Raw genomic sequence first — 27,096 nt, 5'->3', positions numbered from 1 at the left:
ACACTCATCTGTAGGGCAGCAACCTCCTGTCCTACCTCCCCATCTGTGTGGGAGTCGCTTGGCATTGCACTGGGGCACACCAGCATCGATTATATGCTCATAAGGACGACAGATGGCACAATGGGCTAAGTGTTCGGCTGGCAACCTGAAGGTGGCCAGTTCGAATCCTGCTTGGAGTGTGTACTGTCGTTGTGTCCTTGGGCAAGACACTTCACCTACCTTTGCCTGGGACTAGAGACGGAAATTAGCTACTGATTGGCTACAATCTCGCATATTTACATGCAAATGTTCATTAATATGCACTGTCCCTATAAACAAATTATTATTATTATTATTATTATTATTATTATTATTATTATTATTATATCTCTGGAGTGAGACACAAATCCACAATGTTTGGAGATGAAAAAACCCGCAAAGTGTTGGAGTAACTCAACGGGTCAGGGCTTCTCTGGAGAGCATGGATATGTAACGTTTTCTGTCCATGTTCTCCAGAGATGCTGCTTAACTGCTGAGTTACTTCAATGTTTTGTTTGTAAACCTGCCTTATGGTGATGGGAGAGGTACCAAATGAACTGCTGAAAGATTGGTATTGCTGATGGAGTTTCGAGGTCAAAGCCCACAGTCTCTTTTGAGAAATGTAGTGAATGTTTTTTTAAATAAAGAATGTGAAATGAACCTACAGATTTATTCAGAACTCTTTCTAATCTTGCATGCAGGACTACATCACACAGCTGGAAGGTTTCTGGTTGAATTTTGCTGCAGAAATAATTTGTCTGGATTGCTATATGAATATTATATGTACTTCCGAGGTGTGAGAAGGTGTCATTGGGTCTTGAGTCATTTAAATGCATTATGGAAATTCATTATACATCAGTTCCTGATGTGAATCCTTACAAGAAATGCAGATTTAATATGAAACTCTGAAAGGAAAAGGGTAGTAAATTAATATTATTGTTTGTAGATACGTAATATTTTGGTTGTAATATTGTTTTAACTTACACAAACCCCATCGTCAGAAGTAATTAGAAGAGCTTGGGAAGATGAGCTTGGCCTAAAAATTTTAAAAGACAGATGGAAGGAAAACCTATATATACACAACTGTTCTCTTAACGTTAGGCATTCGTTAATTCAATTTAAAATACTGCACAGACTCTATTATTCAAAGTCTAAACTGAATAAGATCTTTCCAAATGTATCTCCTATTTGTGATAATTGTCTCCTTCAGGAAGCAACTATAACCCATTCCTTTGCCTCTTGTATAAAGTTACATAATTTCTGGAGAGGAATTTTTGAAATGTTTTCTAAAACACTAAAAATAAAATTGGATCCCGACATGGAACTGATCACTCTAGATACATCAGAAGCCTGTTCAAAGACATTTCCTTAATTATGGCCTGATAATGGCAAAAAAAACCGAATACTTAAATTTTGGAAACATACATCAGTCCCTACTCTTAAGATGTGGATTATAAACATGTCCGAGACACCACATCTTGAAAATATTAGACTTGCCTTGGCAGAAAAACCAGATCATTTTTCCAAGACATGAACACCCTTCACTGATTTCTTATAAGGATAGTATGGCGCAAAACAACTTTGGATTTAAATCTAACTATGGGGTGGGTGAGGTGGGTGGGGAGGGATGAGAGTCAGGTATACCACCACTTTTCTTTCTCTTTTTCTTTATGTCCTTTTATTTTTTTTCTATTCCTCTCTTCTTTCTTTCTTTTATTCACTCTTTGGCTACACTACTTTGGTAGTCTTGGGGTCCTATCTTTGCACATCTCACTCTTTCTCTTTCTTGTTTTTTCTCCTTTCTTTTCTTTAATTCAAAGCTAAAAAGTTAAAATTGAATGTACAATAACTATAATTTTATATGCCGTTGGTTCTACTCTTGTACATTTGCTTCTAATAAACAAACAAATAAATAAATAATTAATATATATATATAATTAAAATATATATTTTTAACGGGTCAGCAGCAAGTCACAGCAGCGGCTGTATTTCCTGAGGTCTCTGCGGAGAGCAAACGTTTCACAGCCTTCTACTGGTGCGCCGTGGAAAGTATCCTCTCCTATGGCATCCTGGTGTGGTTTGCTAGCTGCACCGTGGCTGAGAGGAGGGCGCTGCACAGAGCATCACAAACGCTCAACTGCCCTCCCTGGATGACATACAGGGCCCGATGCTTGCGCTGGGCCACAAACATCAAGCAAGACACATCCCACCCTGCCAACCACCTTTTCACTCTGCTACCCTCTGGGAGGCGATACAGGTCTCTGAAGGCTCGCACTGGTAGACTAAAAAATAGTTTCTACCCATGTGCGATAAAAGAACTTAACTCTAACATAGAACACAATATAATTCGGGGTGCAAAATAATGCGCAATATTCTTTTAAATTATTTTTAATACCTATTTATTATTTTCTTTACTGATCTTGTGTATATGTGAGTTGTGTTTTGTTCTTTTTAAATCTTTTATCCTGTGTCAAAGGAGATGCAATGGAATTTCGTTGCACAGTTGTGCAATGACAATAAACGTATTCTATTCTATATATTGTTTTAACTGAGTGTATTCTTATTCAGATTATCCAGGTACATGGTGGGATTGTGGATCCCACTCTGACTAGTCGGTGCACTCACCTTTTGTGTGAAAGTCAAGTCAGCAATATGTATGCCCAGGTAAGCATGTCAATTTAATTACCTTTTCTCCCTGCCTTATGTATATATGTTTTAATGGTTTGTTAATTGTTTTTGGAGAGATTGATCTCACTACAGATGTTTTGAGTAGTTAGATTGATGAGAATGTAGAGAGCTGGTGTTAATGCACCTCTCCTCAATGACACTATACAGTTTGTTTAATTTTAAGCTTATTTTTAAGCAACAATTTGCGATCCCGTGGGAGCGCTGGTATGGGTTCTTGGGGTGGCAGCTCAGTCCCTCAAGCCTGATCTGCTGGCAGATCACTCATGGCTGGTGGGCTGGCAGTTGACTCATGGCTATTCCTTGAAATTCCATTTCAAGCAGGGTGCAAGGCCACCAAATTCAAATCCATTTTCCTACCATTTCAAGCAGGGTGCAAGTCCACCAAATTCAAGTGCAGTTTCCAACCACTTCAAGCAGGGTGCAAGGCCACCAAATTCAAGTGCAGTTTCCAACCACTTCAAGCAGGGTACAAGGCCACCAAATTCAAGTGCAGTTTCATACCACTTCAAGCAGGATGCAAGGCCTCCCCATCATGCAGAGACTGAGCCACACCCACACTTCCGGGTTTTATAACCCCTCCCCCTCCCACCGGAAAAGGTGTGGCCTTCATGGCGTGATTGACAGGAGAGAGATTCTCAACATTTTTTAAACACTAATAACACTTATTTTTCATTGATGGGAAGAATTCTCTGCACCTGCTGAGCAGAGGGGGACTGAGTAAGATGGCCAAAAATCACAGCCGTAAGTGATAGCTTTTTATCTAAAATCAATATACAGTGCAAACAGGAAGTTAGTGCATTTGCAGTAGTGCCTTTTAACTTCAAGCCAATGCACCCAAACCGCCTTTTGCAATAAGTAGTGCCTTTCAACTTCAAGCCAAAGCGCCAAAACCACCATTTGCAGTAAGTAGTGCCTTTCAACTTCAAGCCCAAGCACCCAAGCCACCATTTACAGTAAGTAGTGCCTTTCAACTTCAAGCCAAAGCACCCAAGCCCCCATTTGCAGTAAGTAGTGCCTTTCAACTTCAAGCCAAAGCATCCAAGCCACCATTTGCAGTAAGTAGTGCCTTTCAACTTCAAGCCAAAGCACCCAAGCCGCATTTGCAGTAAGTAGTGACTCTCAACTTCAAGCCAAAGCACCCAAAGCCGCCATTTGCAGTAAGTAGTGCCTCTCAACTTCAAGCCAAAGCACCCAAGCCACCATTTGCAGTAAGTAGTGCCTTTTAACTTCAAGCCAAAGCACCCAAACAACCATTTGCAGGCAGTGCCTTTTTACTTCAAACAAACCATATTTTCATTTTCAAACCACATTATGGGGACTCACGGTTGAGTAGACATTCAGAGCTCAGAGAGACATGACCCTTTGGCTTCATCCATCTTGCAGAGACTGAGTGAGGCACACCACTTCCTGGTTTTATAGTCTCTCCCCCTCCCTCCAGCAGGGGCAGCAGAGAGAATGGTGATTTTTTAAAAAACATGAATATCTCTCTGATTTGTCATCGGTGGGAAAAATCCTCCGGTCCAGGAAGGCGGAGGGGGGCTCGGAGCGAGTTGGCCAAAAATGATGGCCGTAGGTGGCGGCGTTCTCTCGGAAATCGCAGCACAGTGGGCCAAAAGCGGTCAAGATCAGACTTTTAGTAATATAAATAGTTATACCACACCCCTCTCTTCGTATATCCTTTGCATGGCTAATGAAGGCAAGTATCCCATATGCCTTCCTAACCAACGTGTTTGCTTGTGCTACTGCCTTCATGAATCTTTTGAACTTGTTCTGAAAGGCCCTTCTGCTCCATCTTGGGATCCTACCATTCATTGGGTATGTCTTGGCTGATCAATCCTCCCAAATTACATTACCTCACATTTTTCAGGATTAAATTCTGTCCATCGTATCGACTCGTCGATATAATTTCGAGGTAGAAGACTATCCTACTCACAATTAACAATACCATCCATTTTCATGACATCTGCAATCTTATTAATCATACTCTTACATTCACATCCATGTCATTAAAGTCCATAACAAACAAAAGGGCCCAATGCTGATAACAGGCTTCCATTTGCAGAACAACCATTGACCGTCACCCTCTTGCTTTCTCTCACCAGCAACAAGAAGAATGTCATTAAGATAGAAAAGGGTGCAGAAAAGATTTAGAAGAATGTTACCTGGACTTGAGGGCTTGAGTGATAGGGAGAGGCTGGATTAACTGGGACTTATTTCTTGATCCTTATGGCGGTGTATAAAATCATGAGGGGTGTATATAAGATGGATGGTCGCAGTCTTTTTCACAGGAAGTCAACAACTAGAGTTCACAAATTTAAGGTGAGAGCGGAAAGATTTCATTGGGACCTGACAAGCAGATTTTTCACAGGTTGATGGTTGGGTGTAGTGAGCTGCCAGATGAATGTGTAGAAGCGGATATAATTACAACATTTAGACAAGTACATGGATGGTAAACATTCACAGAGATATGAACCAAAACACAGGAATGTGGGACGGTATATCTTGGGCAAGTTGGGCCGAAGGGCTATTCCAGGACTGTATAAAAACTCTGGCACTATGACTCTTGAATTCAGTACTGGCTAACCTACTGCAAGATACAAAGTAGATCAGCACTTTCCTGGAAGTAATATCCTCTTTGGGACTGAGGATCTGTTAAGCAAAGCATTTGGTTCATCCGCGGTGTTCATCATGTAACCTCATGTAGTTTTCCAGCAACGGTAATTACATTGTGCTCCCCTGGTTGCTTGTGGATGAGAATTTAGTAGCACTCTTGCTGCACTCCCCACATGGCTGTGATCCTGTGTATCAGAGCATTGGAACAGATTGCTGACCAATCCTTGCTCTCTCTGAACAGCTTCTGTGCCCTGAAATATGTACGCATAACTATTGGTGACCCTTAAAGGATTCTTGATGATAGACTGGGCAACATAAACGGGGCAGAAAAGTGAACAGCAAATATAAAGGTTATATGAGGAATGCAGGAATAGAGTATATTCCAAACTGTAGATGAAGTGAAATTATCCATTTCGGAGTGGTTAGAGCAGATGAACGCAAGTGAGGCATGGATGTTAGCTGAGTAAAATGGTGTTATGACGCAAGTATACTAAACAAGTGATAGGAACCAGCAAGTGGTGGAATGTGAACCAAACAAAATAAACAGCTGGAGGAACTTGGTATGTCGAGCAGCATCTGCGGGGGGAGGGGGCATTTGGGGAGGGGGCATTTGGGGCGGGAAGATTTCCTGATACGGGGTTTTGACCTGAAACATCAATAATCAATTTTTTCCTGCAGAAGCTGCTCATCCTGCTGAGTTCTTCCTGAGTTCTCTGCAAACAGGCGATTTAGTTTTGTTGAACTGTTTGGAAATATTTGGAAGCTAGGAAAGACGAACCTGCAGAAAAAAGTGGTGAATATTGTCAAATCGGTAACAGTGAATTGGCATAATCAATTGGTATGGTTTGTGAATGATGAAAGCCAGAACAGACAGTAAAGTTCCCAATGTCATTACAATGCCCATTATGGCAAATGGAAGAGCTTATCATATTGACTTGCTTCATCAGAATGACCCAGTCTTTTCTCCGTGGACAGATGGGAGAACGGGTAAATCAGGCATTCCATATTAAAACTCTGCAGGGAGTACTTTCCTTTGAAGGTGGTAGCTTTCCATATGTTGCATAAGAGTACATAAGAAAAGGTGCAGATTGTTCAATGTATTGAGTGCTCTACCACACAGTAAGTTCATTGCTCCTATAATCTTCGTACTCCTTTCTATTTTCCTGTTTGATTCACATTGGCAATGTTCTTACTGAGGTTGCAGGATCAAAATGAACATTGTTTCAAGCAATCTTTAGGTATGAATGACTATCAGTAGACTCACTGCAGTTTTTCTACGTTTGGAACAAATGGCTGTTCGAGATTTGGAAATTCTACTCATTTATTTATTAATGCATTTAACACATTAGAGCAGTATTAGTAGAAGACGCATTTATGATAAGTGCTAAAATTGATTTATATAGGATGTGTTAGGTTAGCAATGTTAATATAAAAGATAATGGTATATTTACGCCAATTATGCAATTGAAGAAAGTAGACATTCAAATCATTATTCAATTGAAATCTATTTTAAAATGGAACATCTTGCTCAACCAACCCGCAGATAGTCATACAGCATGGAAATAGGCCCTTCAACCCAACTCATCCATGCTAGCCAAAATGCCCCATCTAAGCAAGTCCTATTTGTCGTGCTTGACCCATATCTCTGTAACCCTTACCTATCCATGCTCCTCTCCAATTGTCTTTTTAAAACTGTTATACTACCTACCTCTACTACTTTGTCTGGCAGCTCATTCCATCTATCCACCTCTCAGAGTGAAAAAGTTGCCCTTCAGGTTCTTATTAAAGCTGGGAAGAAAGCTGGGAGAGAGGAGAGGCAGGACAAAGCATGGCTGACAATAACGCCTGCCAAGCTTTGTCCTGCCTCTCCTCTCGCCCACCTTTCTTCCCCTCCACGTTCAGTATGAGGAAGGGCCCCAACCTGAAACATCGCCTATCCACGTTCTCCCGAAATACTGCCTGACCCGCTGAGTTACTTCAGCACTTTGGGCCCTTTTGTCAATAAATGGGAATCCAGATATTCCAGGGATGTTTGTAGGGAGATGGTGTCTGCCGATGATGATGCGTTTTGGCAGAAGGCAAACTACAGTGGATCAAAGTTGGCTGCAAGGCTGGAGTTGGTGTGCACTTTGACCAGTCTCTCCAAGGATTTCATGTAGTGAATGTCAAAGCTACTGGAGCACAGTCATTAAGCACCCCTTCTTTGGCACTGGGATGACAGTGGTATTCTCAAAGCAGGTGGGAACTTTTGGTTGGAGTAGGTTTTGGTTGGAGTAGGGAGAGGTTAAAGATGCAGGCAAATACTCCTGCCAGCTGGTACAAGCAGGTACTAAGGACGTGGCTAGGTTCTCCATCCACGCCAGTCGCCTTTCAGCATATTCACTCTCAGGAAGGTTGATCTGGCATCTGCGACTATTACCGTCTACTACAGATGCATCGTTGCGTCAGGTTCTCAGGACGGGTCTTTCTATGTTTTAACTTTTAACACACACCTCTCGCAAAGCTGTTGGGATTGAACAATGAAATGACTGAATTGCCAACAGTAGCCACATCTTGCGAAGGAAGTTCAGTAAGAAGGTTGTAAGAAGTTAAGTGAGAAATTATGTTGGTAGAGGGAAGCAAAGTTGGAAGGGGACTCACAGGGTATAGACCCAAGCAGGGGCCTGCTGCTTCAGTACTGTAGTTGAGTGACACACTTAGAATTGCATGTAGAACGGGGTGCTGACAATGATAAGATATCCTGAAGAGCAGACCACATTGTCTGCTGTGTTTGTCGGATTTCATTACTTTGGGACAGAGGTAACCTTTCTGGAATATAATTAACCTTTTTAGGTTGCTCTCTGGTGGGTGACAGAAAGGATACATCTGATAAAAGATCGGATCTGAAGGTTGACTGCAGCTCATTAATTTTGTGCTGTTGAGGGAATTGGTCATAGGAGTTATATTGACATCTTCAGAATTTGAAGCAGCTGTACACAGTCTATCTACACAATAGACGCATACATTTCCCTCGTCCCGTATATGACCAGCTTTACATTGCATCCCCTCGGATCCTAGTCCCATCAATGCTTTTGCTGTCCTATCCTTGGCATTCCATGCCTTCACAGTTTCTTTTCTTTTCTGAGCATTTGCCCTGAACATCCATCAGCCTAGCCAAACACTTAACATTTAGCATCCCTGTCTCTCATGCTTGAGTGCTGCTTGATGCACAATTCCAATGCCTACTTCCCGTGGCAGTGTTAAATAATGGTGTAAAAGGTGCATGAATGAATGAATGAATACTTTATTGTTACATATGACGTCACAGTGAAATTCTTCGCTTGCAAGGGTATGCAATAGTCGCCACATAAAGGGCAGTTACAAAGTACCCCGCGCCAGGTCCTCCTTTGTTCTCTCCCCTCACGGTGGTCCCCCCCCCCCCCCCCCCCCCCCCCCCCTCAGGCTGGGTCTTCCATTGTTCTTTCCCCTCACTGTGGTTCCCCCATGCCGGGTCCTGCTTTGTTCCTCCCTCCAGCGGCAGTGTCCTCATTCCCACGTGGTCCGTCCTCGTCCGTCGGTCGATCGGCGCCCACATCGACCACTGGGTCTCCTCCTGACGCCTCCGTGGCTCCGACCCATACATGGCGCAGTAGTTTTGGCCAGAGATTCAACAACTTTCCCCAGCACCATTTCCTTTTAAGATTAATGTAACATTATGTTCATTTGCTACAGAACTGGTTCAAGTGCAGGCATTACTGAACTTATAATACTGCATTGTGGAATTAAAATACTTTTTATTTATATTACCTTTGCATTGCACAGGAGTTTGTTTACCACTCCAAATTTGATTTTTTCTAATCTGCTATTGGAAACGTTTCAATGTGCTTGTTTTTTTAAAATAATTACTACTTACACTTCCTTTGTCAATACTGCATCATTTTCATGCTATCATCATCTTTTTGTTGCCAGGCCTTGAGAGAGGGAAAGCGATGCGTCACTGCACACTGGCTGAACACAATCTTGAAGAAGAAGAAAATGGTTCCACCCCACAGAGGATTACATTTTCCTGTAGCTTTCCCACCAGGTGGAAAACCCTGCTCTCAACATGTGAGTAACCAGCCACAGGAATTTCACATTGGGTTTAATGAAATTATTGATTAATGACCAACCAGCAGCATAGTGCACAGTAATGCAGAAGGCTGAAGTATTTGTGGTAAATTTTATTTACAGATTATCCTGCTAGATATTTGTTGAATTTTTAAAAGCAGTGCCAAGAAAGCAGAAATGGAAATCTGACCAATAGCCTCAATAAGTGTTCATTTTCTAGGATTTGGATGTCACTGGCATTTATAGCTCGTCCTTAATTATTCCTAGACAACTCTTTGAGACTTTTATTAAAAAAAATAATCACAAACAGCAATTTGGAATGTTGTGAAATTTGAACTGATCCAAATAAATCTTTTTTTGGCCAGCTTTTATATTACCCATGAGAATACCTGCAAAATATTCCATCCTAAAACTACCAAATCAGGAACTAGGGAAGACTGCCTTATCAAATCAATTCACATTTTTATTCAGTTTTTGTAATGTTTTCATGATGTTTGCTACAGTTGTGCAGAAAGATCAACTCTATGCATTGACTAGAGAATAGAAGTCAAATTCCCAGCTTTATTAGCTACTGTTTCTTATTATGTTATTCTTGTGTTTTGATTAAAACAAATTAAATCCTGTTCCATCTGAAGGTCCATTGGCAATGAAACTTAAAGTCCTGCTGTGATGTGTCTGCACTGTGCAGCCATTGCCTTAAATTGTACTTTGACTCTGGGTTGTCTCTCAATCATGAAGCCCATCAAGTTGAAACTCCTAGGTACACAGAATTGCTGGGGAAACTCAGCGGGTGCCGCAGCATCTATGGAGCGAAGGAAATAGGCGACGTTTTGGGCCGAAACCCTTCTTCAGACTCAAGTTGAAACTCCTTATGCTTTTCATTGGTCACCACCCTAAGTGCTAGACTTGAGTGAATTTGTCATAGAGTCATTCAGTGTGGAAACAGGCCCTTTGTCCCAACTTGCCCACACCAACCAACATGTTCCATCTACACCAGTCTCACTTGCCTGCATTTGGCCCATTTCCCTCTAAACCTGTCCTATCCATGTTCCTGTCTAATTGCTTCTTAAACTTTGCAATAGTACCTGCCTCAACTACCTCCTTTGGCATCTCGCTCCATATACCCACCACCCTATGTCCCTCCCATTCCCAATCTGACCTTTCTGTCCTGGGCCTCCTCCATTGTCAGAGTGAGGCCCAGCACAAATTGGAGGAACAGTACCTGGTAGACGCACAAACGTCATGAATACATGATTTCTTTATTCATGCATTGTAGGTAAGATATACATGCACGTTTAGCACTCTAACATAATAGTCATTGTTGCTGCTGAGAGTTTGTTGCCTCGTGGGCTTGAGCTGAGCTACTGCTGAGGTGGCAGGATGCTCTCATGAAGAGAGCGAGAGAGGGAAGGTCAGCTTTTATATACAAGGCACACCCCTATACCCCGTGACCCTACCCCCGACTGCCGAGGGTTCGCATAACAAGAGTGGCCTAACGACTATGTGCCACTACAGGCCCCCCCCAGAACCGGAGGCAGGAAAACGAGCAAGCTGACAAAATGCGGCAGCCTGACTCGTAAACCTACAGGCAGAAGGGATGGAGCACGCTCACCTTCTACCGGAAGGTGCACACGCATGGTCGAGGGAGGCTCTTGCTGTGGGGTCGGTGGCATCCCGGCTGTGGGTCGGGATGGAGGGGCCTGCGGGCGCAGTCGATGCTCCGGCTGTGGGCGATCACGAGGCATGCCGAGGGGTGCAAGGAGACCAACGAAAAAGCCGCAGGATGGACGAGAGATAGACCAGTCACGCCGACCAGCAGGGGATCGTGCGAAAGACGTCGGCAACAATGCAAATACAACAAGAAACTAAGAGTAATATTAAGCTAAGGCATTACATAGTAAATTGGAATAAAACTACATTGAGCAAACTGCAAAGATACATCAAAGTCCAAAGTGGTCGGATGCCGAAAGTTCTGTGGTTCGAATCAAGCAGGGTAGGACAGGAAACTAAAGTTCGAAACGACCAATGTGCGATGAGCAAAAGCTGTGCGTGAAGGCTGTAGTTACACCATCCGACCAGAGGTGGCGCTGTTGACGGTGGGCAGAGCGTAGAAACATCATCCGGCCGGAAGGTGGCCCTGTTGATCAAAGATCTTATAGCGAAGCAAGATGGGTTACTCTCACGCAAACGTGTAGTACGCTCATGGGCGGATTCATGGGTGATTATATGACTCATTTTAGCAACCAGCTCCCGCCATCTTGCTCCGCCATCCTGCTATAAGATCTTTGCTGTTGATGGCGGTGAGTCCGCAGTGATGGCATCCGGCCGGTAGGTGACGCTGTTGACGGCGAACACGGAAGGTCGAGCATCGCTTCCGGCCGGTTGCGGTGGCCAATATTGTAGTTGCTGCGGCGAAAACCCGCGCCGGCGAGGAACAGGAGGACTTCTTTGGGCAGCCGCCCCAAGTAGGCCCGCCTTATCGGGTGGCTAGGCTTTGAGTAGCGGCCGGCGGGAAATGGGCGGCCTGCTCCACCCCCGCTTCCGGGGCCGTCGGGTCTGCTAGTGGGGAGCAACGGCTGGTTTGGGAGAGCGGCGGCTGGTGCAGGAGCGGTTGCAGGTGGGCGAGCTATGGCATCCGCGGCCTTTCAGCCCCGGTGGGCAGCACCGGGCAGGTCATGCGGGAGAGAAAGCGAGGGCCGAGGCTGCTGCGCCGCTGTCTGCTGCGATGGGCCCGGCATGCGGGCGGGTGACCCAGGCGGCCTGTGATCGGCTAGACCAGGCGTAGGCGGGATTCGAGCGGCCCGATTGTAGTGGTGGGGCCCAAGGCGGCCTCCGGGTGCAGTGCAGAGTTGATGGCTGCATCCATAGCGGTAATTACCGTAGAGCTGGGCTGCCACTTCCAGACATCAGGTAGATGGTCGGCTGCGTGCATCGGGTACTCCAAAACCCCAATTCAGATCGTCACGGGTCACTAATGTAGAGGCACAAACGTCGTGAACAAATGATTTCTTTATTCAGGCATTGTAGGTAAGATATACATGCACGTTTAGCACTCTAACATAATAGTCATTGTTGCTGCTGAGAGGCTGTTGCCTCTTGGGCTCCAGCTGAGCTCCTGCTGAGGTGGCAGGACACTCATGAAGAGAGAGGAAGAGAGCGAGAGAGGGAAGGTCGGTTCTTATATACTAGGGCATACCCCTATACCCCGTGACCCTACCCCCGACTGCCGAGGGTTCGCATAGCAAGAGTGGCCTAACCACTAGGTGCCACTACAACCTCATATTTCACTTGGGCAGCTTACACCCCAGCGGTGTGAACATTGACTTCTCTAACTCCAGATAGCCCTTGCTTTCTCTCTCCATCCCCTTCCCCGTTCTCCCACTAGTCTTACTGTCTCCGCCTACATTCTATCTTAGTCCTGCCCCCTCCCCTGACATCAGTCTGAAGATGAAACGTCGCCCATTCCTTCTCCCCGAGATGCTGCCTCACACGCTGAATTACTCCATCATTCTATGTCTTGCATGAGATAACTCTCTTTTCCTGTCAGCACTCCTTCCTACCAATCCAATGCATGTACAAATGTCCACAGCCAGTAGAAACTCCTTCTCTCAATGTCAGAGACCTGGGTTCAAATCTGATCTTGGGTGCTGTGTGTATGGACTTTGCACATTCTCCCTGTGTCCATGTGGGTTTTCCCCAGTTGGGCAATTTCCTTCTATGTTCTAAGATGTACAGACTGGGAAGCTAATAGGCTACTATGTACATTACCCGGTATATACAGGTGAATAGTAGAACGGCGGAACTGAAAGGAGAGTTGATGATAATATGGGCGAATAAAATATACAAAGTGATTTTCTTATTCTGATTTGTAATAATTCTAGGCACCTAAAGCGAGTATTTCAGCACTTGAGTCTAATGGGAAGGTGGCATGTGAAAGATGAGGTCTGTTTGGATGTAAAACTATTCAAGTGAGTCTTCGTATGTCGCATAAGAATTGCACATTTAGCTTTTGTCTCGCACTTGAAAGAACTTTGTTTTTCTGACAAGTTAAAGTGATTGTAAAACAAGAACTGAATTTAAATAAGCCTAAATGAAACAAATAAGGAAGTAGCAACAAACATCACTATTCTTAATACCTATCCCAGCCTGAGTGCAGGAAATGTTTAGTTTGGAGATACAGTATGGAAACAGGCCCTTCAGCCCAACTAGTCCTTGCCAACTAGCGAACATCCATACACTAATTCTATCCTACACACTGGGGAGAACTTACAGAAGCCAATTAACCTTGGACACCTTTGGAATCTGGGAAGAAACCAGAGCACCCGGAGAATACCCACGCAGTCACAGTAAGAACATACAAACTCCATACAGACAGCACCCGTAGTCATGATCGAACCCAGATCTCTGGCGCTGTAAGGCAGCAACTCTACCGTTGCGCCACTGTGCCGGTTATTAAAATGTTTTGTTTAAAGTGGTTGTAAAGTAAATCTCTGCTTCTCCCCATCAATCTACGAGATTTATTAATGCTGCCACTGCTGCTTGAACCCAGATCGTATCTGCTTTCTCTGACAATTGCTTGGATTAGGTTGTTTTAGTGAGTCAATTGGAACGTCCATTATTCAGATACTGTGATGGCAATTTACTGTATTCGAAATGACTACAGTTAATGATAAAGTAAGAGCATAATGGTGGCTGAAACTAGCATTTTAATTTGTATTTAATCTTGAGTTCCTATTTTTAACAGTGCTGTTGGGGCAAATCCATTTTCTGAAGTAATGTAAGGGATGTTTAAATCAAACAACAGCTACACTTCAGGTCTTATTTCCGTGACCTCCGTAATAATGTCTTGGAGATTAATGACATTCTTTTGAGTCTGTTGTTATAGGTTGGGTTTGAATAAAAGATGACCCTCGTACACGGCCTTTATTGAGAAACTGCTATAACTAAAATGCTTAAATGCAACTGTTGCACTTTATGCACAGATTTAAGGAGATGATATTCTGTGCTTGGAAAGCATCTCAAGTTGCAGGCTCCCACTGCAATCGCTCAATATTTCAACAAAATCTGAATTGAGCATCTGAATTTCTTTGAGAATTGAGGGAAGATGGCATGTGGCTGAAGATCACGTCAGTGTACAAGATAGTTCCTTATAATTCATTGCACTCCTGTATGGGATTGATGTTATGGATTCTGCTCTTCTGACAAAGTTTTTAATTAAATGTCCAGACCTGAAACTGAATTCTCTGCTCTTTTCATAAACACTGCCAGCACATTTTTCATGTCCTCGGATCGCTAGCAGCTACAGGTCTTTCCTGAGTAATGGCAGGGTTCAGTTCCTGTGCTTCTGTGTCCAGTACATAACCCGGACACATAGAAACATAGAAACATAGAAATTAGGTGCAGGAGTAGGCCGTTCGGCCCTTCGAGCCTGCACCGCCATTCAATATGATCATGGCTGATCATCCAACTCAGTATCCCGTACCTGCCTTCTCTCCATACCCTCTGATCCCCTTAGCCACAAGGGCCACATCTAACTCCCTCTTAAATATAGCCAATGAACTGGCCTCGACTACCCTCTGTGGCAGAGAGTTCCAGAGATTCACCACTCTCTGTGTGAAAAAAGTTCTTCTCATCTCGGTTTTAAAGGATTTCCCCCTTATCCTTAAGCTGTGACCCCTTGTCCTGGACTTCCCCAACATCGGGAGCAATCTTCCTGCATCTAGCCTGTCCAACCTCTTAAGAATTTTGTAAGTTTCTATAAGATCCCCTCTCAATCTCCTAAATTCTAGAGAGTATAAACCAAGTCTATCCAGTCTTTCTTCATAAGACAGTCCTGACATCCCAGGAATCAGTCTGGTGAACCTTCTCTGCACTCCCTCTATGGCAATAATGTCCTTCCTCAGATTTGGAGACCAAAACTGTACGCAATACTCCAGGTGTGGTCTCACCAAGACCCTGTACAACTGCAGTAGAACCTCCCTGCTCCTATACTCAAATCCTTTTGCTATGAAAGCTAACATACCATTCGCTTTCTTCACTGCCTGCTGCACCTGCATGCCTACTTTCAATGACTGGTGTACCATGACACACAGGTCTCGCTGCATCTCCCCTTTTCCTAGTCGGCCACCATTTAGATAATAGTCTGCTTTCCTGTTTTTGCCACCAAAATGGATAACCTCACATTTATCCACATTATACTGCATCTGCCAAACATTTGCCCACTCACCCAGCCTATCCAAGTCACCTTGCAGTCTCCTAGCATCCTCCTCACAGCTAACACTGCCCCCCAGCTTAGTGTCATCCGCAAACTTGGAGATATTGCCTTCAATTCCCTCATCCAGATCATTAATATATATTGTAAATAGCTGGGGTCCCAGCACTGAGCCTTGCGGTACCCCACTAGTCACTGCCTGCCATTGTGAAAAGGACCCGTTTACTCCTACTCTTTGCTTCCTGTTTGCCAGCCAGTTCTCTATCCACATCAATACTGAACCCCCAATGCCGTGTGCTTTAAGTTTGTATACTAATCTCTTATGTGGGACCTTGTCGAAAGCCTTCTGGAAGTCCAGATACACCACATCCACTGGTTCTCCCCTATCCACGCTACTAGTTACATCCTCTAAAAATTCTATAAGATTCGTCAGACATGATTTACCTTTTGTAAATCCATGCTGACTTTGTCCAATGATTTCACCACTTTCCAAATGTGCTGCTATCCCATCTTTAATAACTGACTCTAGCAGTTTCCCCACTACCGATGTTAGACTAACTGGTCTGTAATTCCCCGTTTTCTCTCTCCCTCCCTTCTTAAAAAGTGGGGTTACGTTTGCTACCCGCCAATCCTCAGGAACTACTCCAGAATCTAAAGAGTTTTGAAAGATTATTACTAATGCATCCACTATTTCTGGAGCTACTTCCTTAAGTACTCTGGGATGCAGCCTATCTGGCCCTGGGGATTTATCGGCCTTTAATCCATTCAATTTACCCAACACCACTTCCCGGCTAACCTGGATTTCACTCAATTCCTCCAACTCCTTTGACCCGCGGTCCCCTGCTATTTCCGGCAGATTATTTATGTCTTCCTTAGTGAAGACGGAACCAAAGTAGTTATTCAATTGGTCCGCCATATCCTTGTTCCCCATGATCAACTCACCTGTTTCTGACTGCAAGGGACCTACATTTGTTTTAACTAATCTCTTTCTTTTCACATATCTATAAAAACTTTTGCAGTCAGTTTTTATGTTCCCTGCCAGTTTTCTTTCATAATCTATTTTTCCTTTCCTAATTAAGCCCTTTGTCCTCCTCTGCTGGTCTCTGAATTTCTCCCAGTCCACCGGTATGCTGCTTTTTCTGGCTAATTTGTACGCATCATCCTTCGCTTTGATACTATCCCTGATTTCCCTTGTAATCCACGGATGCACTACCTTCCCTGATTTATTCTTTTGCCAAACTGGGATGAACAATTTTTGTAGTTCATCCATGCAGTCTTTAAATGTCTTCCATTGCATATCCACCGTCAACCCTTTTAGAATTAATTGCCAGTCAATCTTGGCCAATTCACGTCTCATACCCTCAAAGTTACCTTTCTTTAAGTTCAGAACCATTGTTTCTGAATTAACAATGTCACTCTCCATCCTAATGAAGAACTCAACCATATTATGGTCACTCTTGCCCAAGGGGGCACGTACAACAAGACTGCTAACTAACCCTTCCTCATTACTCAATACCCAGTCTAAAATAGCCTGCTCTCTCGTTGGTTCCTCTACATGTTGATTTAGGTAACTATCCTGCATACATTCCAAGCAATCCTCTTCCTCAGCACCCCTGCCAATTTGATTCACCCAATCTATATGTAGATTGAAGTCACCCATTATAACTGTTTTGCCTTTGTCGCACGCATTTCTAATTTCCTGTTTGATACCATCTCCAACTTCACTACTACTGTTAGGTGGCCTGTACACAACACCCACCAGCGTTTTCTGCCCCTTAGTGTTTCGCAGCTCTACCCATACCGATTCCACATCCTGCAAACTAATGTCCTTCCTTTCCATTGCGTTAATCTCCTCTCTAATCAGCAACGCTACCCCACCTCCTTTTCCTTTCTCTCTATCCCTCCTGAATATTGAATATCCCTGGATGTTCAGCTCCCAGCCTTGGTCACCCTGGAGCCATGTCTCCGTGATCCCAACTATATCATAGTCATTAATAGCTATCTGCACGTTCAACTCATCCACCTTATTACAAATACTCCTTGCATTGAGACACAAAGCCTTCAGGCTTGTTTTTACAACACTCGTACCCCTTTTTGATTTTTGCCCTGGTTTTGTCTGCCTGCCACTTTTACTTTTCACCTTGCTACCTATTGCTTCTACCCTCATTTTACACCCCTCTGTCTCTACGCTCACACATTTAAGAAACCCTTTCCCTTTAACTCCATCCTCCACTATCCCATTCGACACCCCACCCCCTTATTCAGTTTAAAACCACCCGTGTAGCAGTGGCAAACCTGCCTGCCAGAATGCTGGTCCCACACCTGTTAAGATGCAATCCGTCCCTTTTGTACAGTTCCCCCTTACTCCAAAACAGATCCCAGTGATCTAAGAATCTAAATCCCTGCCCCGTGCACCAGTTCCTCAGCCACACGTTCAGGTCCCGTATCTCCCTGTTCCTGCTCTCGCCAGCACGAGGAACTGGAAGCAAACCGGAGATAACAACCCTGGAGGTCCTGCTTTTCAGCATTTTTCCGAGCTCTCTAAAGTCACGCTGCAGAATATTCATCCCCTTCTTTCCGACATCGTTTGTGCCGACATGCACTACCACTTCCGGATGTTCCCCTTCGCCCTTGAGGATTTTCTGCACTCTGTCCGTGACATCCTGGATCCTGGCACCAGGAAGGCAGCACACCATCCTCGCATCCCGTCTGTTGCCGCAGAAACCCCTGTCCGTACCTCTCACAATGGAGTCTCCCACTACAATGGCGTTGCCTGCCTTAGGCCTTTTTAGTTCTGGCTCAACAGCCCTATTCGCATCGCAAGCCAGCCCGCCGCTCAGTGTAAACACGTCTTCTGTCCCGACAGCTTCTAAGTGGGTGAACCTGTTCACAAGAGGTACAACACCCGGGGACGTTGGCATTCCATGCTTCCCTCCCTTTCTCACTGTCTCCCACCTTCTCTCTTCCAGTACCTTAGGTGTAACAATCGTACTGTAGGACTTGTCGAGGAACGACTCCGTTTCTCGGAAGAACCGGAGGTCATCCACTTGCTTCTCCAGTTCCCCAACACGGCCCTTCAGGAGCTCTACCTGGATGCACTTCTCGCATTTGTAGCAACCAGAGGCACCAGCGGTGTCCTTGACCTCCCTGCGGTGTCCTTGACATCATCTTGACGTGGATATATGTTATCACACCTTTATCGTAGCTGAAACTGTCTGTCCAACAACATTGCATTGGAGTTCCTTCACCATGGGCAGGATGGGCTGAGTGGCCCGTTACTGTGCTCTACAGTTCTATGACTACTTTCACAGGGGCAACTAGGAATGGGCAATAAAGGCAGGTCTTGCCAGCAATGTCCACATCTGAAAAGTTGAACAAGTTATTAACAATTCTAAATTCACCAACATTTAATGTATTCACTTTTAAAGTGAACCAGACCCAAATCAAACTCTGTATGGACTGTATATAAGCCAACCATTTGTGATCCAGGGAGGACCAGGATATTTTGTTTGTCTTTTAAAGACCCATGTGGTTTTAAGTTTGTCAAGGCTTCTTGTTTACACTACTGCTGTTAATGTTAATGTAATATTTAATGTACAGTGCCACTGTTGGAAGCAGCCCTGGACCTTTGTGTGGCTGGAGTGGTAATACTACCATTAGCTGATTCACATTCCCTTTGGGTAGATTGGGGCAAATGGCTAATTGGTTTAAATATGGGTGCAGCACGTACCAGCAAACTATTGGGATGCCATTGCGAAAATCCAGATGAGGTATAAAATTACTAATTGGCTTCCATATCCCTCCATTCCCATGTGCCTGTCTAATAGCCTCTTAAATGACAATTGGGATCATTATTAACATCCTTGCCTTTTAAGAATGGGAGGAGGGTAAAGATTTACTGACTACAAATCAATCGCAAACAGTGTGAAGAAAAGTCCTGACTCGAAACGTCACCCATTTCTTCTATCCAGAGATCCTGCCTGACCCACTGAGTTACTCCAGCATTTTTTTTGTCTATCTCCATTTTAGATGCCTCTATCCCAACCTCCAGTGTTACAGAGGACATTATCCTAGTTTGGATGTAACTTCTCCTTATACCTAATGCACCCTACTCCAGGCAGCTATTTGGTAATCCTCTTCTGCACCCTCTCCAAAGCCTCCACATCCATCCCATAATGGGGTGACCAGAACTGCACACAATACTCCAAATGCCGAACATTATGAAGGAAAGGGCAAAAGATATATGGAGATGGAGGGAATCTTCTTTGCAGAGAGTAGTGATGATCTGGAATTCTGCTTTCAAGAAGAAAATGAATAGACGACTGAGGAAAATTACTTCACGGGTCTAGATGGAAAAGTGAAGGGAGGGAACTGAATGAATGGCTGTGCAGGACTCACCATGGACTCCGAACCAAATGGTGGCATCGTGTATCCTAGCAGTTTCGAGAAAAGGAATATGTGACATTTCGGGTCACGACCCTTCAGAAGAAGTCACTATTTGTTCTCTCCAGAGATGGTGCCTGACCCGCTGTTTTACGCCAGCATTTTGTGTCTATCTTTGATGTAAACCAGCATCTGCAATTGCTTCTTACATATTGCCTAACGTATTTTGAGGTTCTTGTTCTTCAGGGTTATAGGAGTTGCGGCCAAGGTTTCTGACTGTTGTGATCCAGAAAATGACTTGAATTTTGTACAATTGTACCAGCTTTATGAATGATTAACTCTAGCTGAGAGTAACTTGTCCTCTAGTAAGAAGCGCTGAACAGGCAAATGACATTGTGACGTGCACAACTTTAAGCTAAGATTAGCAGAGTGTGGAATAATCAGATAAAATCATTCTTAATTTGATCCCATTTCTGCAATGTTGTGCCCAAATAATCAGGGAAAGATTATTGTGTCAGTTAATCAAGAGAATCCAGAGCTATAAATAGATGCATTGGATGTAGGACAGTTGGCTTGATGATTACTTATCTCCTTCTTTTCAATCCAGTGCCTTGGATGATATCCGATTTATTAGAATAATTTGGTAAGTTTTGTTTCTATAACTGCAGATGATATCCGTCACAGGATTTATGCATGACGATCGGGATGATTTGAAGCTGATGGGCTATTTAGCAGGAGCCAAGTACACAGGCTACCTTTGCCGAAGCAATACAGTCCTCATCTGCAAAGAGTAAGTTCTTAAATTTGCAGCAATAAATAAAGTTTGTCTCTTTTTTTAGTAAAAAGTGTTTTGTAGATGAATTATCATGGACTATGCCAAGCATATGCAGCATTTCATTGACAGAATGTGTTTAGACCTGTGTTCCAATCAAATGGAAGTGTGCAATTATATCTGCATTATGCTGAGTATAGCGGTCACACAGATTGACTGCTGCATTTACTTTGCCTGAAGAACTAATCCATCATATAAGTGGAAATAATTTCACAGAGGTAAACAGATTGTGAATGTTCCCGCTGAAGTGGAATGATTGATGATGCCTTAATTATGGATCATCATTAGCACCTGTCTTTTCAAAGACCGTCGTGATTCTGTGGTGTACAGATTGGAGTAATAGCAAAATATGAAACACCGTAGAGGAATTCTGTGCCAGAAACATCGAAAAATAGGTGCAGGAGCAGGCCATTCGATCCTTCGAGCCAGCACCACCATTCAATATGAACATGGCTGATCATCTAAAATCAGTACCCCGTTCCTGCTTTTCCCCCATATCCCTTGATTTCTTTAGCCCTAAGAGCTAAATCTAACTCTCTTGAAAACATCCAGTGAATTGGCCTCCACTGCCTTCTGTGGCAGAGAATTCACAGATTCACAACTCTGGGTGAAAACATTTTTCCTCATCTCAGTCCTAAATGACCTACCCCTTATTCTTAAACTGTGACCCCCTGGTTCTGGACTTGCCCAATATCGGGAACATTTTTCTTGCATCTACCCTGTCCGTCCTTTAAGAATTTTATATCTTTCTATCAGATCCAAAGTTACAAAGAACTAATGGAGCGGACAGAAAATGCTGGGAATACCCAACAGGCCAGGCAACTTCTATGGAAAGAAAAAACACTTAATATTTTAAAGCCTTTCATCAGACTCTTGTTTCCCTTTCTGCAGACACTGATTGACTATTGAGTGTTTCTATTATTATTTCAGGTTTCTTCCATCTGTAGTTTTTTAAGGTACTTTATTGTTACAAAGTCCTTAAATATGTAGTTTTAGCTTGCCCTTAACGGCCTGTTGTCCTGGTGGCGTCATTGGGTCAGAGTTGCAGGGTCAACATTGCTGGGCGATGTAGTCGATGTTCTTTGTCGCTGCATGCCATGTCCGATTAGCCCCTTGGTCTCCGTGAGGCCTATAGTGATGCCCGATCCAATCAATGCCCCGGCTGCCGCAGAGCCTCTGGCAGCCCACTCCGCCGACTCATCGACCTAGACACGTCAACCCATGAACGCACTGTCCCACCGCCGTGACTGCGCTGGGGCACTTCCCGCTGCCAACCTCAGAACACCTAATAGCGCCCCAGCGGTGTAGGAGGTAAATCTCCAGCCCACTCACAAAGTACTGTTCCTCTCCTCCATCCGCCCCCGCCATCATGAAGGATTGTTGTTAGTTAATGGAGCAGAGCACATTTCTGCAGTTGAACGCAGTGAAAGCATTGTTTGAATGGTCCTTTTAGAATTGCGGAACGGGAGAGCAAAGGAAGAGTCTATTAATCCATCATATCTGTGTTAACTCTGAGAGAGTTATTCAGTTAACCCCATTCCCTGCTCTTTACCCAACTGTTTTTTAAGAAATTTCCACTTAACATATTTGTCAGTTCATATCGTCCATTTTCAACACCAACACCATTTTCTGAAAGTGTATTCTAGATCATTGTAGTGTATTCATACATATTCATGTATATGTTAATGAGTTGGTGTTCAATATAAGCAGGTAATGTTGGGTAATAAATCTCTCTCTCGTGATCCAGGCAACTAGTGTGTAAGTTGTTATTCATTCTGCTGTCCGGAATATAACAAGTTTAAAAACAGAATAATTGTATTGCTTTTTTTTGCCAGTTACCTGGTTTTTGATGTTCAAAATTGTGAAACTCTCTTTATTTACTCCCTTGAAAACATTTATCACTGAATGCACCTGTTAAACGCTTTATCACTTTGAATGCTCCTCTTAAGTTGCTGTTTTTATTGGTGATGTGCAAACAAAATATTGATTAATAATTTGGATGCACAGTGGGGCTGTTTACATGAGCTCCTTCAAGAGCTCTCGAGCTCTTTTCACAGCAGTTGATGGTGTGCCCCTTATTTTGTTTATTTTATTGCTCCGATGTCTCTGCATTGAAAGTCCTACTGATGATCAGTCTGATCAATTGCAAGGCATCCTGGATCTCCCAGTTGCCAACCATTTTAACTTCCATTCCCACATTGACCTTTCTCTCCTGGGCCTCCTCCATTGCCAGAGTGAGGCCACACGCAAACTGGAGGAATAGCACTGGTGGGGTGAAGCCTGGGCAGCTTCACCCCACCAGTTTGAACATTGAATTCTCCAATTTTAGGTAACCTCTAACTAACACCCCCCCCCCCCCCCATACCCCTCCCCCTCACTCCCCATTTCTTTCCCTGTGCCCCACCTGGGCTCCCGGCTGTTTCTCCCCACAGCCCGCTATTTTCCTCCCTCTAGTTTCACAATCCACAACTCTTGAAACCTGTCTCGCACCTTCTGCTCTTAAACCTGACCTTTGTTCTAACCATCTGCTATCAACCCCTCAATACCCCCCCCCCCCCTGCCTCTGTTCATCTGTCACTGCTATGCTTTGTATTGCCCCTCCCTTTTTCCAGCTTTCTTCTCTTCCTGCCCACACCGCCACCATCAATCTGAAGAACTGTCTCGACCCAAAACGTCACCTATCCAGGTTCTCCAGACATGCTGCCTGACCCACTGAATTACTCCAGTACTTTGTGTCCTTTTTTGTACTGTTCAAAGTTTTTGTCAGAGACTTACTAGTGTCAGATTGAACCATGTTGGTGGTATTAGGATATGTGGTCCAAAGCTTGATCAAAGGAGCATCTTGGAGGGAAAGAAAGAGGTGAGATATTTTAGGATGGTATTCTAGTTTGGGGCCCAAAGAGCTACAATTGTAGTTTCCCATTATGTGACAGAAATAAAAAGAGATACAGCAGAAATGGAAGAGCATAGAGAGCTTAGGGCTAGAGGAAATTGGTGATACAAGAATGAGAATTATCTGATCCTGATGCAGGGTTTTGATGCAAAACATTGACCATTCCTGTGCTCTCCCAACCTACAAATCCTGCTTAACCTGCTGAGGTCCTCCAGAAGACTGTTGCTCTTGATGCCAGCATCTGCGGTCTCATGTTGCAGGATCAGAAAGGTGAGCACTGGAGTGATTGATGAGAAGAACTTGCTGTGGGTTTTGGTGGAGCTCATGAATGTGCGCAGAGTGAGGAAGCCTCCTGTGATCGATCTTGCATCTTGTCCTTCCTGAGTAGGCATGCCCAGCCACAGAGCTCCACTGGAATTTTACCACAGTCCCGAACCCATGACACTTGCGTTATAAGTACAACAGCCTTAGGAAGAAATCAGAATGGGGGAGGGATAGGAGGCAAGGGTTATGCAAAAATAACAAGCTACAAATTCTCAATCCCCTCCTGTGCATAGAGTTGAATGTTGCGCGACCCACGAGTTAGTAAACCATGTATTCTCAGCTACTGATGATCGATCTTTGTCAAAATAGGTGCCATGTTAATATCTCATCCTATTTTTTAGGTCTATTTTGTGTTTTGTATAGTTGCAATTGGTTTGTAGTCAATGAATCTTTACCCTCATTTCATTCTTAAAAGACAAGGATGTTAATATGATCCCAATTGTTGTTTATTGTGCATTGCTTGCAAACAAAACCACCAACTGTTCAATACCATCTGCTGCCTTACACAAACAACCAGCTCTGTAATAGTTCTTCTGTTGGGAATGACTTCATCGCCAGCTTTTGTTCCGTAGCTTTGTACATTATATGACTGAAAATTCAATGGAAGGGTTTATACTGCATTAGAATTTGGCACAGATGTTTGTTTTGAATAGATTCTCCAAATTAGTAACAAATAAAACCTGATCAGGTGGTTCTTGCCATCAAGGGAAATAGAAGGAAGATTCTAGCCCAAGATTTTCATCGTTGGTGTCTTTTGTCTTGTAGCTATGCCCATTTCATTGCAAAATATTGCATTTTTTCAATATCAGTTCAGTTTAGAGATGCAGCGCGGAAACACCGTCTGCGACCAACCGAGCCCGCACCGACCTGTGATCCCCGTACATTAATATGACCCTACACACACTAGGGCCAATTTACAATTAAACCAAGCCGTGTGTGGGGGGAAACCAGAGATCCCAGAGAAAATCCATGAAGGTCACGGGGAGAACTGTTCCACCCCGGTTGTGCTTGTGCTGGCTCTTTGAAAGAGCTAAGCATTTGGTCCCATTGTTCGTAGTTTCGATTTTTCTTTGAAAGTATAATTTTCCATTCGAATGCTATGGTTGAGAATTAAGGAGAATCCTGAGGTAATTTAGACATGTATTATGAGTAAGAGGGTGAGGGAAAGGCTAAGTCCACTCAAGGAGAAAAGAGGGAATTTACTGTGGCTAGAAGAAGTGGGTAGGGTCTTTAATGAGTACTTCACATAGGTATTCACCAAGAAGAAGGATATGGATAATGGTGAGGTTATTAAGGGCTATGGATATTCTAAGCCATGTCGATGTTACGGTGTTGGGTGTTTGGAAAAACATTAGGTCCCTCAGGGCTGATGGGTTCGATCCTGGGAAACTGAAGATAGCGAGGGATAGATTGCCGGGATTTTTTGCATCCTCTCGAATCACAGGCAAGGCACCAGAAGATTAGCGAATAGCCAATATTGTTCCTTTGTTTAGGAAGAGCAACAGACAAACCAGAAAACCATACGCCAGTAGGTTTGCTAAATTTGAGGGACATTATTGGAGAAGATTCCTAGGAGTAGGAATTATCTGCATTTGGAAAAGTAATGGATTTGTTTGGGACTGTCAGCATTGCTTTGTGTAGGATGGTCCTGTCTCCCAAATATGATCTGAGTTCATATAGGAAGTGACAAGCAGGGCCGGCCTTAGGAGATGCGGGGCCCAATTGGGAAACATTTTCATAGAAATATAAATAAATAATTATAAATGAGTCACATGTCGTGAGTAACATGACAATTCGGGGGAGAGTTCCTTTCACAGCGTGTGGGGAGTCTAGCCAGGGGTAAGGTTGCGGGGAGGGAAGGAGCGTTAAGAAGGAGAGGGTCGGGGTTCATGCCAGTAACTCGCTCACTCACCGTTGCCACAGTGCTCTGGGCGCCACCGCATTGTGACCGGGGAGGTAAGCAGCTCGCGTGGCTACGAGAGGCCCCTCATCACCGGACAGCGGAACCGACTGCCATCTCAGCGCCTTCTGCCGGCTCGCTCACCTCTGGCAGTGCTCTCCGTTTGAACAGTGAGGGGACCAGCTCAAGAGCAAAGATCATAGAGCGGAGCGGGTCAGCGGGTGATGGATAATATCACAGCAGGCGGTGGAGCTTACTCCTGTGTCAGCGTGAACAAGAGACAATTGAGGTTACCCGCTCCACCGCCCGCTGTCCTGTTAACCATCGCCCGCTGGCCCGCTCTTGAGCTGGATGATCCCCGGCCGACCCCCTCCTTATCAATCCTCCTGCCCTCCCCGCAACTTTAACCCTGGACAGACTACCCACACGCTCTGAAAGGAACTCCCCCCACCCCCCAGCAGCCTCTTACAGCCGCTTTCCACTTTACAGCCGCTTCCCATCAGCTGCTAGCAATGAGGGATAGACTTGGCTATACCTCAGTGCAGCAGCATCGTTCTTGATGTTGCTGTACTGAGGGATAACAAAGTCTATCTTTCTTGGCTAACAACCTAACCTTCAGCCTCCAAGATGCAGGTACATTTTCTAGCAATGTTACAACATTTTGAGATTTTAAAAATCAAGTCTGCAATTTATCCCATCAGATAAAGCATAAAAAGAAGTTTAATTTGACACCTAATTCACTTTCATATCTACAGTATTAAAAAAAGTTATGGCAATAATCGGCATCAAAACTTAGCTAGTCTAACCAGTAAATTGGGCACAATGTTTGGTGGAGTTGTGCTTGGCAAGGAAGGTTGTCAAATGATACAGCAGGATATAGATCAGTTGGAATTTTGCGCAGAGTAGTAGCAGATGGAATAGCAGTCAGTACAACTGTGCGGCAACAAACTTAGGGCAAGTCATTCAATCTATTCTGGACTACCTTCCTGTGCATTCTTGATCATTGTTCTTGGCCTACTTTTTTTAATATTAGAAGCAGTGTACAGTATTAAAAGCAGTGTACAGTAATATAAACCGCGGCATATGACAAAATACATTTATTGTACATCTTCCATTTTAAATTTAACAAAAAAGAAATAGAGAGAAGT

General features: G+C 44.0%; 1 protein-coding gene across 2 annotated transcripts in view; it reads left to right on the top strand.

The window, feature by feature from the left end:
- paxip1 (PAX interacting protein 1) overlaps positions 1-27,096 on the top strand; it is a 121,220-nt gene that overhangs the window by 60,777 nt on the left and 33,347 nt on the right. For both annotated transcript variants that reach the window (XM_033044237.1, XM_033044229.1), the window contains 3 exons: positions 2,587-2,682; positions 9,268-9,405; positions 20,668-20,789. In XM_033044237.1, the coding sequence (XP_032900128.1) occupies positions 2,587-2,682; positions 9,268-9,405; positions 20,668-20,789 (356 nt within the window). The remainder of the gene's footprint in view (positions 1-2,586; positions 2,683-9,267; positions 9,406-20,667; positions 20,790-27,096) is intronic.

The sequence above is a fragment of the Amblyraja radiata genome, chromosome 2, assembly GCF_010909765.2.
Source record: "Amblyraja radiata isolate CabotCenter1 chromosome 2, sAmbRad1.1.pri, whole genome shotgun sequence".
NCBI classification, from domain to species: domain Eukaryota; kingdom Metazoa; phylum Chordata; class Chondrichthyes; order Rajiformes; family Rajidae; genus Amblyraja; species Amblyraja radiata.
Note: the sequence above shows the minus strand (reverse complement) of the source record. Positions and strands in the feature narration are given on the sequence as shown.